Source organism: Orycteropus afer, unplaced genomic scaffold, assembly GCF_000298275.1.
Source record: "Orycteropus afer afer isolate SDZICR_OR568_19922 unplaced genomic scaffold, OryAfe1.0 scaffold00088, whole genome shotgun sequence".
Classification (NCBI taxonomy): Eukaryota; Metazoa; Chordata; class Mammalia; order Tubulidentata; family Orycteropodidae; genus Orycteropus; species Orycteropus afer.
The window spans coordinates 164,101-179,344 of record NW_006921675.1 but is presented as its reverse complement, the minus strand read 5'-3'; the positions used below and the strand labels follow the sequence as shown (position 1 = coordinate 179,344).

Here is a 15,244-nt window from a genome sequence, read left to right as displayed (position 1 = left end):
GGGCACTTGACTGCTAACCAGAAGGCTGGCGGTTCAAACCCACCAGCCACTCCTCAGAAGGAAGATGGGACAATCTACTTCCGCAGTGATACTGCCTCAGAAACCCAAGGAGGAGTCACTATGAGTTGGTCAACTCGACAGTACGTAACAACAACAACAACATGTGTATTGTTAGGAACTCTGGTAGCATAGTGCCTAAGGCACTTGACTGCTAAACAGAAGGATGGCAGTTCAAATCCACCAGCCACTCCTCGGAAGGAAGATGGGGCAATCTACTTCCGGAGTGATACTACCTTGGAAACCCAAGGAGGGGTCACTATGAGTAGGTCCGACTCCACAGTATATAACAACAACAACATGTGTATTGTTAGGAGCTGTGGTAGCATAGTGCCTAAGACACTTGACTGCTAACCAGAAGGCGGGAGGTTCAAACCCACCAGCCACTCCTCGGAAGGAAGGTTGGGCAATCTATTTCGGTAGTGATACTGCCTCGGAAACCCAAGGAAGGGTCGCTATGAGTCAGGTCTGACATGACAGCACACAACAACAACAACAACAACAACTGTATTGTTTTCCGTTTAGTTTTGTTTCTTTTCTGTATTCTTACTTGCAATCTAAAGTCCTCCTCCCAGTTACTCAAAAAAAGCAAGGAAAAAAGATTTTTTTCCCCCCTATTTTATAGCAAGATACAGAGAGGCCAGGGGGGCTTGCCTCTGGCTAGACAATTTCTGAGCACTAAACAGAAATAAGGAGCTCTTGTGATGTTTGTGTGTGCTAAAAACATAAAGGTAAGTATTTAAAGTACTTGGCTGTTAACTGAAAAAGTCGGTGGTTCAAACCCACCAGCCCCTCTGTGGGAGAAAGATGAGACAGTCTGCTTCCATATGGATTTACAGCCTTGGAAACCTTATAGGGCAGTTCTACTCTGTCTTATAGGGTAACTATGAGTCAGAATCAACTTGAGGGCAGTGGGTACCCCAGAAATAAAGTGACAGGAATATCAACTCAATGTTCACAGCTCAGAAAGCTTCTGGTGTTTAGAATTCAGCCACAGCTGAGTCAGTCACAGACAGACACAAGACTTCAATGCTAAATATTATTTCATGAAGGGAAACACTCAAGTATTTTCCTGGAAAAAGATCATGCTTTAAATGCTGTCTATTAGTCTACACATTTAGTGATGTTTTCAACAATATGGTTTTATAAGAAGACCATGTTGTTGGTGGTGGTGTTATGTGCTGTCAAGTCGGACCCAACTCATAGCGATCCCTCCTTAGGTTTCCGAGGTAGTATCACTGTGGAAGTAGACTGCCCAACCTTCCTTCTGAGGAGTGGTTGGTAGGTTTGAACTGCCAGCCTTCAGGTTAGCAGTCAAATGCCTTAGGCACTACGCTACCAGAGCTCCTATAAGAATAATACAGCAACATTAAATTATTAAATACACAAAATACAACTAGTTTACCTTTAAATTTGGATTGTGATTTTCAGGAGGTTTTATTGACATGTCTGTTGAAAACTTGATAGCTGATTTTTCTTCCTTAGATGAATGAATATTTCCAGAACTGTCAAGAATGGGCTGACTCTGTTTTTTTATAAGAGGCATTTTCATTTCCTATGAAAAATTAGTTATGTGAAATTTAATGCTTATATTTTTATTTTTTTGCTAATATATTTTACAAACAATAAGCTGACACAATATATGCAAATATACTTTTAGGAGTCATCAATCAGTAAGACTTTTAAAATACAACATTTTCCATAAAAACATCTAAGTCTTAAATTGTTAAGAACAAGAAATTTTTTAAAAAATTTAATTTAAAAATTATTAAAAGTCTCCTTTTATGTGACACTGTGCGAAACATAAGTATGAGCTCTTATAAACCCAAGGAGGGGTTGCTATGACATGGAAATGACTTGACGGCAGTGAGTTAGTTTTAGAAGGGACTAAGTCATAGATCTTTCCAGTTTTCCCGATTAAGTTTTCATATGGTAGGGAAAAAGTCCCTGGGTGGTCGACAGCAATGAGTTTATTTTTTGTGTGTTTGTGTGCTAAAAACATAAAGATAAGTAAGGTTCAGTCTATGTTCTCACAGAGCTTAAAATCTAGTATGCTGGTGGTGCAGCACCTGAGGCTACCCAGACTGCTAACCAGAAGGTTGGAGGTTCAAATCTACCAGCTGCTCGATGGAAGGAAGTTGAGGCAATCTACTTCTTTAAAGAATTACCACCCTGGAAACCCAATGGAGTTGCTATGAGTCAGAACTGACTCAATGGCAGTGGGTTCAATTTGGTTTATTCTTTACTATTATATGAAATTAACTAAAATACTGTGTATACAAAGGTTTTGAGGACTTACAAACCATTCTAAGTATACATCCAAGAGAAATGAAAACACATATCCACACAGGAACTTGTACACAAATGTTCATAATAGCACTATTCATCAAGCGAAAAGGTGAAAACAACCAAAATGACCATCAGTGGATGTATGGATAAATAAATGTAGTATACCATATAATGTAATATTAATTGGCAATAAAAAAATGAATGAACATACGCTACAGCACAGAAAGATCTTAAAAACATTATCTAAAAGACCACAGATTTTTCTTTGCCACTTATGTGTAATCTATACAAACAGGAGGTAGAATAGTGGTTCCCTAGGGTCAGGGAGTGTTTGGGAAAATGAGGAGTAATTGCTGAAATGTAGAATGTTTCTCTTCAAGAAGAAGTAAATGTTCTAACATTGATTGTGGTGAAGTTTACACAACTCTGTGAACATACCAAAAACCACTAAAGTGTTACTTTGAAATAAGTGAACTGGTATATAAATTATATCTCAATAAAGCTGCGACAAAAAACAAAAAAGAACTTACAAGCTGAGTTTTTGTAACAAATTTTCTCCATCTTTTATTCAGTCTTCTCAGTTCTTTAGAAATAGATGCTCCAACTTCACCGTCACTGACTTCAATTAAGAAATTTCCCACTTCATTTAAAGTCGTAAGTTCTAGATTCCATTGGGTTACTGTCTCAAAGGGAATCTGCGTGACAGAGAAGCAACATAATATGTTAATGACATAATATATGCCTTACCATTATTCGTAATAAACCTTTACCAAGTTAATTTTAAGCAAAAGTGAGTGTCAAAGTTTTTGCAGACTGTCCCTGGCAATCTAGCTCCTCATTGTTGAGTGGCAGGTAGCATATACCCGTCATCATTCCTGGTTCTGGGATTTTAGAAACCATCTGATCTTCTATCTTTCTAAGTGGCTGATGAGCTTACAGCACAGGTTTCTAAACTTTTTAAATCCACGATGCCCCTTAATGCCTCAGTAACTTTTTCACAGTGTCCCTAAGGCAGAGAATTCTAACAATTCCCTTTATAGTTAGATCCAGAAACTCAGTAGTTAGAAGGTGTTCAAAGGATATATGTTGTCATGTCTCTTGAAATCTTTAAAGTATGCTGCAAGTTGTCTTTGTCAACCCAGGTTCCTCTCAGCACAGTGGGAATTACAGGATTAAAGTGTAATTTTTCTCAAAGTTACATGTATTATAAAACAAGATTTTTAAAGGCAGAAGAACTGTTGTTTGAAAACAAAAATTTGAATTTCTAGTATCAACAAAAAAAAAGTTGATTCATTAGCCCCTCAAGTGCTTCTTTTTTTAGACGCATTTATCACAAATTTTACTTTCCTACAAATAGCCTATTTTCTATTAAGTAATTTTAGTTTATATTTGGAAAATGTTTATTCTGAAAGACTTTCTTTATCTACGTGCAATAGAGGTAAAATTTAAAGAAAAAAATTACTTTAGAGAAAAATCATAGAACAGATTATATGAATACCAAATGTAAACAACTGAATACAATGATATTTCTTCCATACCCATTCATGTAAGTATAAGGTCATTTTTTTTTCCCTCCTGTAGTAGTTAAGTTTGTGTGTCAGCTTGGCTGGGCCTGGTTGACTGTCTGGGCAGCTGGTAGTAGTTATTCCCCATGATTAGGCTGGCAAATCAACTCCATGGTGAATCTACCACAAGCAGCTGAGTAAACTGCCTTTGGGATGTGGTCTGCTTCCTGTATATAAGGAGAAGCCTTGGGAATGGTCTCTGGCTTATGGCACCTTGAACCCTGAATGTAGCTATGTCATTCTTCAGCAGCCTGCCATGCTGTGCCAACCTTGGGACTTACAATGGACTTAAATTAATGGCCTGCCATGTGGTTTGATAACATTGGGACTGTGCCTTTTTACTTGTCAACCCTGGGATTGTCCACCTCAGCAGCCAGCAGCTGTCTGAGTAAAGAAAAGCCTCTAGCTCCAGTGGGCCGGGATCAGGAGGCAGAACTGGACCCCAAGGTTGAGGCGCTTTCACCCAGCCACCAGAGCCTGGCACTTGAACTTGGACTTAAAGCCTCCAAACTATGAGAGAATAAACTCCTGTTTGTTAAGGCCATCCCATCTGTGGTATATTCTTGGCAGAGCAGTACTAGGTAACCAGAACACCTCCCTTACAATCTCAGAAAGGTTTTAGAGTTGAAAAGCTTCATCCAAATAGAAAAAAATGAAACTTTTAAAAATACTAGTTTATTTTAAATTTGCCAGACCTCTTCATCATTTACTTCCTCTCCAAAGGGCTTAACAATATATCTTCCAAAAGCTATAGTCAATATATAATTTATGCCTCAATAAAAACACATACTGAGGAGATACTTTCTATTGGCAGTTACATTGGGAAGAAATCATACTCTCTCCAAGTCCTTGGAGAATTTTCCTACATACATATTTATTGTTCCCTTATCTCCCTCATCTTTGGACTGAAAACTGAGGATCTCCAAACAAAACAGAAAAAACAGTAAAACTGAGCAGGTGTCATTACACAATAAATACCTCTTTAATTTGTTCCTTCTTTGTCTCCTCAAAACATGCCCTTAGTAAGCGAAGTTGTTCCACGTAAGTGGCCCAACATGCCAGCACTTTCTGTAGAGTGGACTTCACATCATATATATATTTTTTATACACACAAGTATTATAATCCATCATCATATATTGCTTACTAATATTCTGAGAGTCTCCAGCTACAATGTTAACAAAACAAGAAAGTAATCTTAGAACAGGTTTATTTATCAATAAAATAATATCTACATATTAACTGACAGTGGCTAAATTTTGGTAGTGGCAATATTAAAAGTGAAAACAAGTAATTTCTAAGACAAAATACATATACAACTAATTTCTAAAACATTAAGTTATAAATAAAGCAAAACAGATGAAATGTCATTTTTAAGTGATGGCCATTCCATCAAAAAGTAGCTATACATGGGTACATATACCCATGACCCCATACAAGTTTGGCAGATGATATTTTTATATACGTTATTTGAATGTGCTATAAGAATGTCCATATATCTAAGAGAGCTAACAGTGAGCAAAGTTATGATAACTTCTTAACCACAGCCAACCGCCCTGAGGGAGCAAAGTGTTGGGCCCATGGGCTTGAGACCACAGTCAACGTGGACATCAAGCTCAATTGGCATAACATACTACACAAAAACATTGTAAAACATTGTTCTACATCCTACCTTGGTGAGTAGCAACTGGGGTCTTAAAAGCATACAAGTGAGCAGAAGGACAATATTTGCACAGGGAGATAGCTCAGGGGGCAGGAACGCATAGAAAAGAAGGACACAGGGAAAAGGTAACTACGGGGAGAAAGTGGAAAGAGAGATTTCACATTATGGGGAATTGCAGTCAATGTCATGAAACAAAATGTGTATGAACTGCTGTACGGAAAATAAATTTGCTCTGTAAACTTTTACCCAAATTGCAATAGAAATTTAAAAAAAAAAAAAAGCTTACAAGTGGCCATCAAAGAAGCTACAATTGATCTCTCCTTCTCTGGAGCAAAGATGAATGAAGAAAACCAAGACACATGAAAACAATCAGTCCAAAGGAGTAGTGGACTATGCCAACCTCTGCCTATATGACTATGACTAATACTGGAAGAACTAGATGGTGCCCAGATACCACTGTCAGTCATACAGAATAGGAGACCTTGGACGGAGTGGTCAAAAAATGTGCAACAAAACTCAAAATCATAAAAAGGACCAGGCTTACTGGTCTGATAGAGACTTGTGAAACCCCCAAGACTATGGCCCCTAGTCACCCTTTGGGCCTGAAATTGAACTCACTCTCATGGCTTCCAGCCAAACAACAGACAGGCAGATAAGGTGAATATTTACATGACGTAAGTATACTCCTTAGAACAATCAACCATGGGAGATCAGAAAGGCAGTATTTGCACAGGGAGACAGTTCAGAGAGCAGGAACACATAGGAAAGAAAGACACAAAGAAAAGATAACCACATGGAAGAAGTGGGAAGAGAGTTGTTACATTATGGAGATAGTAATCAATGTCATAAGACAAAATGTGTATGAACTGCTGTATGGAAAATGAATTTGCTCTGTAAACTTTCACGCCTCCCCCCAAAAAATTAACTATTGCTTTACCTAAATTCTGATTCATTTCTTCACATTTTTGAAAAGAAGTTTCAAGTTGAGCTAGGAACTCTTTTTCTTCAATAAATTTCTGGAGGGGGAGAGGGACAGAGAAAAAGAAAGCATATTTAGAGTTTTTACATTTTAAAATGTGCCAACAAATACAGATAGTGACATTCAAACCCTGATAAAGCACTTAGGTGCTAAGATCTTTTTAGGGCTTCAATACTACTTATTTGGGTAGAAAATGAGGTCTAGAAGATATGAGAAATAAGTGTGAAGATGAATAATGTACATGTATGAGACCTGATAAAGTTTATCTTAATGTGGTGATATGGTTCTACAGTGGTTTTCCTCCAGTGGAAAAAGGCAAATTAAATATTTGTAGCAATTTCAAAATCTTATACTTAACACATTCTATCAATATTACAGAATTTTCATCAATTTCTCTTAAGATAGTCATATTTATTGAATAATTTTTAATTACCTAAATTAGAGTATATAATAAATGTGTATCATCAATGGCACAAAAACATTTGAGAAGTACCACTACCCAGACTATGACATGTTTTATGGAAGCAAATTCTGCAATGGAAAAATATTGAGCTAATTAAATACTCATACTTATTTCTCACTTATTATGTGCCAATGATATTAAAAATTTAAATGAAAAAGAATCAAAGAGGGCAAAAGGAATAAAACTACTCAAAATCTACTTTAGTTTTGAAAGATACTTGCTGTTTGGGAAAGAACAGTGTTTAAATCATAAATTGTAAATAAATTCATCTTCATACTTTTTTAATTTTTTTATTAAAATTTATAATGTTGGATTTGTTTTTCTTCTCCATTTCCATAGAGAAACAGAAAGATAACAAGGCCTAACACAGAAATGACCTTTAAATGATGCTTTAGTTTTAGTTAAGAAGTGAATATATTTATATTCAAATCATTTGCAACATCTTTTTCTATAAATCAGAAGAACAAAGCTGAAAAAAAAAAAGGGAAAAAAGCCTTAATACAAAACAGAAACGAATCATTTTTCCTACTCCTGAAACTTAGGAAAAACTGTAATTAAAATGTTCTAATAAAAATTTAATTTGATTAAGACCCTGAATCTGAGTAGAAATAAAATATATTAAAGAGGATTTCAAGTTAGTGAAAGTAGGAATTTTTCAGGAAAATAACTTTAAACCCTTTTCTAACTATTACATTGATCAGCCTCACTAAATCCTAATCTCCCCTGGAGTGACAATAAAGCAGTGTTTTCTTTTTCACTCTTCACGAATGCCAGCTTTGGACTACTTATAATTCTTTCCTCCAAGCCATATTTAAGCTAATGAAAGCTACCAGGAAAACTCATCTGAAAACCTGAAGAAGTACTGGGAAACCATATCAAGGAAAAGTGCAAAGCCAGCACCCAGACATGGAGAACACTTGCCCAAGACACACAGCTTACATGCCAGTCTTCCAGCAGGAATTCCACTGATTCTCTGCTCCCATATTTGATGTTCCAAACATCCAATTTTGATTTCATCTCATCTAACAAAGCAAGAACTGGGCACGCAGAGTCATGAATTTCTAGATGTGGAATGCATTTTTTCCCCAAAATGCTGTTGATTCTGGAAAACAGCACAGATTTTGAAACTTAATATATTGACCCAAGGAAGATGGGGCAATCTACTTCCGTAGTGATACTGCCTCAGAAACCCAAGGAGGGGTCACTATGAGTCGGTTCCAACTCAACAGCACATAACAACAACAACAATGTGAGATACCCATTCAGCATTTTTAAAAATACTAAAGCTCTTAACATTTCCTTCTAAACACATGGAACTCACATGCATCCTCAAATCTTTTTTTCTTTTTTTAAATAAAGGAAAGCAAGCCTTGTGGTGAAATATAAAACATCTATTTCTAAGGTGAAGATGTCAAACACAAAACATTTTTTTGGAGAGAACATTTTTCTTTTGCTAAATCTTGTAAGAAATGTTGCCCTCTAAAATATTTTACTAAATTTGAAAACTTCTGTATAACTTTATACAGTTAGAATCCCAGGAAAGAAAAGATGGTGTGGATATCCATCAATTAAATAACCCTATATTCATAGCATTTTATAGTTTATAAAGTGGTTTCATAGAGCTTCTCACATTGTTCCAATATCCTAGTAAGACATGGTAAGGGTGATTATCATTATCTTTTATTTACTAGTGAAGAAACATGCTTAGAAAGGCAGTAACCTGGTCAAAACCAAGACACTGAAGCTCACATTCTGACTAATTCCAGAACCATCCTGTTTACTGTTCAATAGAAAATATGTTGGCATGATATAATGTTGTTATTATGAAAATTGTGAAGGTTTTGTAATTGAGATTTAAAAAATGGTTGTCACAAATTACCTAAAAATCCTTATAGCACCATGTTAAAGGAGCTCTCGGGGCACTGTGGTTGAAACATTGGGCTGCTAACCAAAAGGTCAGCAGTTCGAATCCACCAGCCACTCCAGGGGAGAAAGATGAGGCAGTCGGCTTCTGTAACAAGGTACAGGCTTGGGAACTCTATGGGTCAGTACTACTCTGTCCTACAGGGTCACTATGAGTCAGAATTGACCTGATGGCAATGAGGGTTTTTGTTTGTTTTTTTAAATAGCACCACGTTAGTGCTCAAGCATAAACATTATCGACAGTTTTGAAATCAATGCTACAAACCGTCTCTTCATGTTCTCCAGTTTGATAGGTGGTACCAACGGCAAACACTGTTCATCTCTATTTACAAATCCCAGGAGATTATTCAAATGATAATCAGATTTATCCATCAGGGTCTGAAAAGAAATTTAGCATGACATGAACCAGATTTATTATTGCCAAACACTGTAGCTGAGGGTTTGTTAATCTCACTTACACTTATGAATGCATTCTTTATTTTTTATCATAAACTATTTTTTTAAAAAAATCTGAGTAAGACTTTGTGCATAAATAGTTTTTTCATAAATATTCTAAACTAGAACCATTCACAGAAAGGCAGATTATTGTTTCTTTGGTAAAACCATTATCAGAATCTTCAATTTTCTTGTGTACTTTCCATTTTTCTGTGGACTCAGACACTATAAATCTTACATATTTAATTTGTTCATGCCATGTTTAGTCAGACCTCAATTTCCTACATTTTAAACCAGCCCTCTTCATCCTCATTTTTCTGTAACTGCTTTAGAACTTACTGGATTTGATTCATATGGTTTCAACCTTTAAATTAGCACAATATTCATGAAGAACACGAAGGTATTTCCCAGATTCCAAAAGTCCACAGGGAAATCATTCTCAACCATCCTCAAATACCTACTATATTTCCTTCTTCCTAGGACAAAGTCTTCCTCAAGAAGACTTTCAGTCCCTAAGAAAGTATCAGTTTTTCCATGTCTGCTTTTATTTTCCTACCTTGAATAAAATCAATTTCTCTTGAGTTTGAGTTCTGACTTCAGAGTAATCCTGGGAGGCTGGCAAGTATATATCTATGAGATTCTCTACCTCCTGGAGCCAAGTTTCAATTCCATGGAGGGGTGATGGCAAGGCACGATTCAGCTTCGTTTCCCACGCATTAATCTGAAAAGGGGGCAGAGTTCATCAGCAGGGTCTTTCTGGCTAATTTCTTCATACACAGTAAATTTAAATCTTCAGTGTTGCTCTGAAAGCCAAGACTAACATGGTACAAGGAAATCATTTCAATGGGTAGACTTTCTTAGTTCTGAGTATCGTCTAGCTACATGCTGATGGGGAAGACAATGAGTTCAAAAGCTGTAGAAGAGGACACAGGCTAAAAACAAACATTTTGATAAATCCATAGTAAGTTATGAGGAGGAAATCAGAAACATTAAAAGCACCCCGGGGTAGATTACTGTGTTGAATGTCTAGGGTTTAAATATTTGCCTGTGTTCTCTAACATCACAACTACACCTCACACATAGATTTCTCCATTATTTTCCTCACCAGCCCTAATCATATATTCACATTAGGTATCTCTACCATGAATATGGTCCTGAATATCTGTTCTTCACCAAATAATTCTTTTAAAAAAATTAAAATCCCATGCCATCAAGCCGATCCCACCTCACAGCAACCCTGTAGGCCAGAGTGGAACTGCCCCATAGGGTTTCCATGGCTCTACGTCTTTATGGAAGCAGACGGCCATATCTTTCTCCCGCACAGTGGCCAGTGGGTTCAAACTGCTGAGCTTTCACTTGGCAGCTGAGTGCTAAACCAAAGCTCCCCACAATCCAGGCACATCATCTCCTTCTGTAACAGCATAGACAATTAGAATCTCTGGGAGATGAATATGTGGTCTAACTTCATAAACTAAAGTTCCATACCAAAAAAAAAGCAAAAACCAAACTCACTGCTATTGAGTCAGACCCGACTCATAGTGACCCTCCTGGGTTTCTGAGGCATATCACTACAGAAGTAGATTGCCCAACCTTCCTTCCGAGGAGTGGCTAGTGGGTTTGAACTGCCAGCCTTCTGATTAGTAGTCATATGCTTTAGGTACTATGCCACGAGAGCTCCTAAAGCTCCATATTCATGTTTAATTTAAACACTGCCTCATTCTATTACTTATAGCTATAATCATGTAAGAATCCTGCTCCTACAACCACATTCCTAAGATCATAAAACCAAGATAGGAACAGCCCACTGACAGGACAACCACATTCCTCAGATCCTGAAATCAAGGAAGGAACACTGAAAGAGAGGTAAAGCAAACATAAATGTACTGCTTAGATGGCATTTCCTGATAACGGGCCATTTTTCAGTCTTCGAGCCCAATAATGGTCAGCATTAACCAGTTTGGGAGCCTGCGCACTCCTGCCCTCCTTGACCATCTGAACTATGATAGCCAATCTAAGATGAAACCAAAACTAGAGCTAAGGGCAAACAGCAGAATACACTTGTGCATAAGTCGTGGCATCCATGTTGAAACACACAGACTCCATCTTAGAGATTATGTGTGCACCACGCCTGAAGGAAGGGGAAGTTTATCATTAGGAATTTATTGCAGCCTTGTTCCGTGTCCTGACTTTCCTACAAGGGTCAGGATTTTATGAGTAACCATCCTGCATTAGGTCTTTTGAAATCATATACCCCACAGCCTTAAAACTATTTAAAAACCCTTAGCCTGAAGGCTCAGGGAGACACACACGGTGTTGCCTCTGGCCCTGTGTGTTTCTACCTCTCAAGGGTACAATCATCTTAATTTCTCTCTGAGCTACAGCTGACTTTCTAGTTGTTATTTCAAAACTCGACCAGTGACACGTCCACAGCCTTCTCACCATTCCTCCATGCACATAAACTCTGGCTACTGGTTCCTCTAATTATTTACTGCACTTGCTTGTCCTTCCTCTCATTGCTCCTTCTACCTGGCTATTTTCCCATCCTGAGCATCATCAATACTCATTCATTCATACACTCACTGAGCAAACATTTACGGACCACCTATTGTGCTAAGCACTAGGGATAAAGATACAGAAGGCACACCTTCTGGAGGGGAAAGGAAACCTGAGTGGCTGTACCAATTTGAAGCAGATCTGACAACAGGGATGCATCTTAAACACACTGTGCTTAAAAGTAAAAGAGTATGATATACAACACTAATACAAATGACACAGCTTAAAAATACATGTGCACATAAATACAATACATATTTTGCAAGAACATAAAACACAAAAAGACACATATTAAACAATGAAAATGGTGGCTTGAGAGGAAAGCAGGGCTTCAAACTGGATCGTTTCAGTTCAGCCCAAGAATTCACATTTCTACCCCAGATAAAATGGGTCAAAGTCTACACTTTAAGAAGATCTTAAGTATACATTAGAATCACCTGAGGATCTTGTTCAAATGTAGATTATGATTCAGTGTTTCTTGGGTGGAAATGCAAATTCTCAGCCAGGGGTCAGACTGGAATGAAAGGGTTTGAAGCCCTGGAGGACAGGCAGTGACAATAGGGTGTCAAGTGACTAGAAATGTGAGTCAGGCCTTGCCCAGATCCATGTGCCATGCATGGATTCAAGGATGAGTTTAGCACAATCTTCTACAGCTGAGGGTCAATCAGTTAAATAAAAGCCATGGCTCCTGCCTGAACTATCTAGTGTGGGAAGGGAAGAAGTACCTGGTTACAGTACCGTGTGGTGAGTTATATAACAGAGCCAGGCAAAGGGAGTTGGGCAGTGCCCTAGGACACAGACTTTAGACTGATGGCAGGAATTCTTAAGCACAATAAAATCCAGCTGCATGACCACCTCCTTTTCTGATGATATCATTAAAAATATAGTTTTTTAAATCTGAATTTCCGCAGCTTTTATCAATTTTGAAATAATCACATTCCAAAGACATCCCTATGAAAATCCAGCACACATCAAAGTTTGTTTCATTAAAGTCAAGCTCATTGGCTTATTCAAATGAATGAATGTATGATTTGTTAAGTCTGTTTTTATTTTCTCTTTTACTAAATTACTTTTCATTATTCTCAAAGTTAAACTGTTTTCAAAAAAGGGAAATAGTAGGCAAAACTTTTATATTACATGAGTTATTTAGATTGATCACTACTGGGCACCCGTTATATGCCAAGCAAATATCTAATCTTAAAAGAGCATTAACCAACTACCCAGGCAAACAAAATGAGGATACAGTTAGGCTCCTTTAAGGTAGGCAATGAAACTTCATAAAATATAAGCATTAATTATTACAGTTTTTTTATTTTGTTTGACTTTTATGCTTTGAAGCTTTATTTTCTCACACACAAAGTAGAGACAACTCTGAAGTCTTAAATCATTAACTATACGCCATTAAGTTTCTAGTTAGAAAAAGAATTTTTTAAAAATGTTTTTATTATTATGAACTTTTCATATGTACAAGTTAGCATGGGATTTTATTATATCCCAATTATAATAGCATAAGCTCTGGTGGTGTAGTGCCTAAGTCATTTGACTGCTAACCAGAAGGCAGGGCAGTTCAAACCCACCAGCTGCTCTGTGGAAGGAAGATGGAGCGATCTACTTCCATAAAGATTTACTGCCTTGGAAACTCAATGGGGATTGCTATGAGTCAGAATCAACTCAATGGCAGTGAGTTTGGGTTTTGATGTTGTTGTTGTTTTATTATTGGTACATATGCTTAAATAAATAAATAAATGAGAAAATTGATAGGACAGAGTTAAAGGAAGGCTAAGAAAGATGCTTCTAATTCAGCTCCTATTCTTTTCACAACTAAAAGAAAGCTGCATAAATTTTGAATGAAACTAAACCTGTGCTTTTGGACTCAGGGCTTTGCTAGTATTTCCATAACAGGCAAAAAAGGAAAGATAGAAGGCATATTTACCTTTTATTTCTCTACTTTCTCAGTTAACAAAGAAAATACTTTTTGAGGGTTATATAATTACTTATGAATTTGGTTGATAATTTATACAAGATCTTGCCAGGCCAAAATAATTTTGCTATTTTCTAGAGCAGCTTAAAATTAAATAATTCACTCTGATGCTTTGGAATGTCTATGCTTTCAAACTATTGAAGCAGAAACTGTATAGATAGCATTAACTTTTATAAAACAGATGACTTTGAAACTGACATGTCTCATTTTGCCACCTGGAGAAAAGTGAGCTATAATCTAACCACAAAACAGATTGTCAAGCTATTAGCAATTTGCAGCACTTAATCTTGTAAAATAGTTCTTCTTATGGTTTTTCTCATTATTTTGGGTAATTTTTCCAAATGAGATTCAGCTAAATCTGTGGCCTGGAAAAGCCTGAACTAAAACCATACTTTTACACACCTAATGTGTACATTAAGCACTTTTTGCAAAATGCACAACATCTCATACATTATTATCATCAGCACATTATACCAATATTTTTTTTACATGTTACTAATGTCGATTTCAAGTTTTTTCCCTGTCCAACAGATTTAATGTTACCAGGATAAAACGGATCTCAAGGAAACTTCATCTAAGGTAGTTATTACCTAAACCAAATGCAACCAATGATGAACTGAGCAGGTTCATGATAGAACGGGATGCCATGGCTAGAAATTGTAAGAAGAAATGATTGTAGGCTTAAAACTATAAGAACAAGATTTGTTTATATTTCATAATCTTAAACTGAAACAATTTTTGATAATCAATGTCTTTAAAATCAACAAAAGTCACCAGAAGAAGTTGTGTTTTCATCTTAAAATAAGCCATATTCATTCATTATCATCATAATTATCATCTGACTCTCAGAACTGGTCAAAATCTGGAAGTTGGTGGCCTACAGTGGTTCTCATTCTCACAGAAAAGCCATTGCTTTTCATGAATTTAGAAATCCAGGTGAAATCGTCCTTGCAATCTGGGATTCGTCTTTCGTTTGCCAGAAACTTTGCTTTGATCTGAATTGCGACAGTGGAGACAGCTTGATTTTGGTCCCTTTCAAGAAATAATCCACTCTTTCAAGTCATTCTCCAACTAAGGCCATTTGGGCCCCCAAAGCATAAGTTTTTACGAATTCATTCTCTCCAGCTTCTCTTTTTCCGTTCTCCATTGTGAATAGATGATTCTCTAACCTCAAAGGCTCTCACTGCCACTCCTTTGCTTGTTTCTTCTGCCTCTGTGAGGACCTTCAGTTTAAAGTTTGTGGTGTAGGACTTGTATTTAATTCCTGACATAAGCCTAAAGGGTTCTGAGATTTAGATTTATAAACTGAAAAACTGTGCACAATATAATCAATGACTG

The 15,244-nt window shown here is 36.8% G+C and overlaps 1 protein-coding gene across 1 annotated transcript in view; it reads right to left on the bottom strand.

Moving 5' to 3' along the window:
* SYNE2 (spectrin repeat containing nuclear envelope protein 2) overlaps positions 1-15,244 on the bottom strand; it is a 285,164-nt gene that overhangs the window by 245,838 nt on the left and 24,082 nt on the right. The window contains exons 8-14 of the mRNA XM_042781144.1: positions 9,929-10,093; positions 9,203-9,315; positions 7,954-8,116; positions 6,510-6,588; positions 4,890-5,077; positions 2,877-3,041; positions 1,463-1,612 (exon numbers count right to left, since the gene is read on the bottom strand). Of these exons, the coding sequence (XP_042637078.1) occupies positions 1,463-1,612; positions 2,877-3,041; positions 4,890-5,077; positions 6,510-6,588; positions 7,954-8,116; positions 9,203-9,315; positions 9,929-10,093 (1,023 nt within the window). The remainder of the gene's footprint in view (positions 1-1,462; positions 1,613-2,876; positions 3,042-4,889; positions 5,078-6,509; positions 6,589-7,953; positions 8,117-9,202; positions 9,316-9,928; positions 10,094-15,244) is intronic.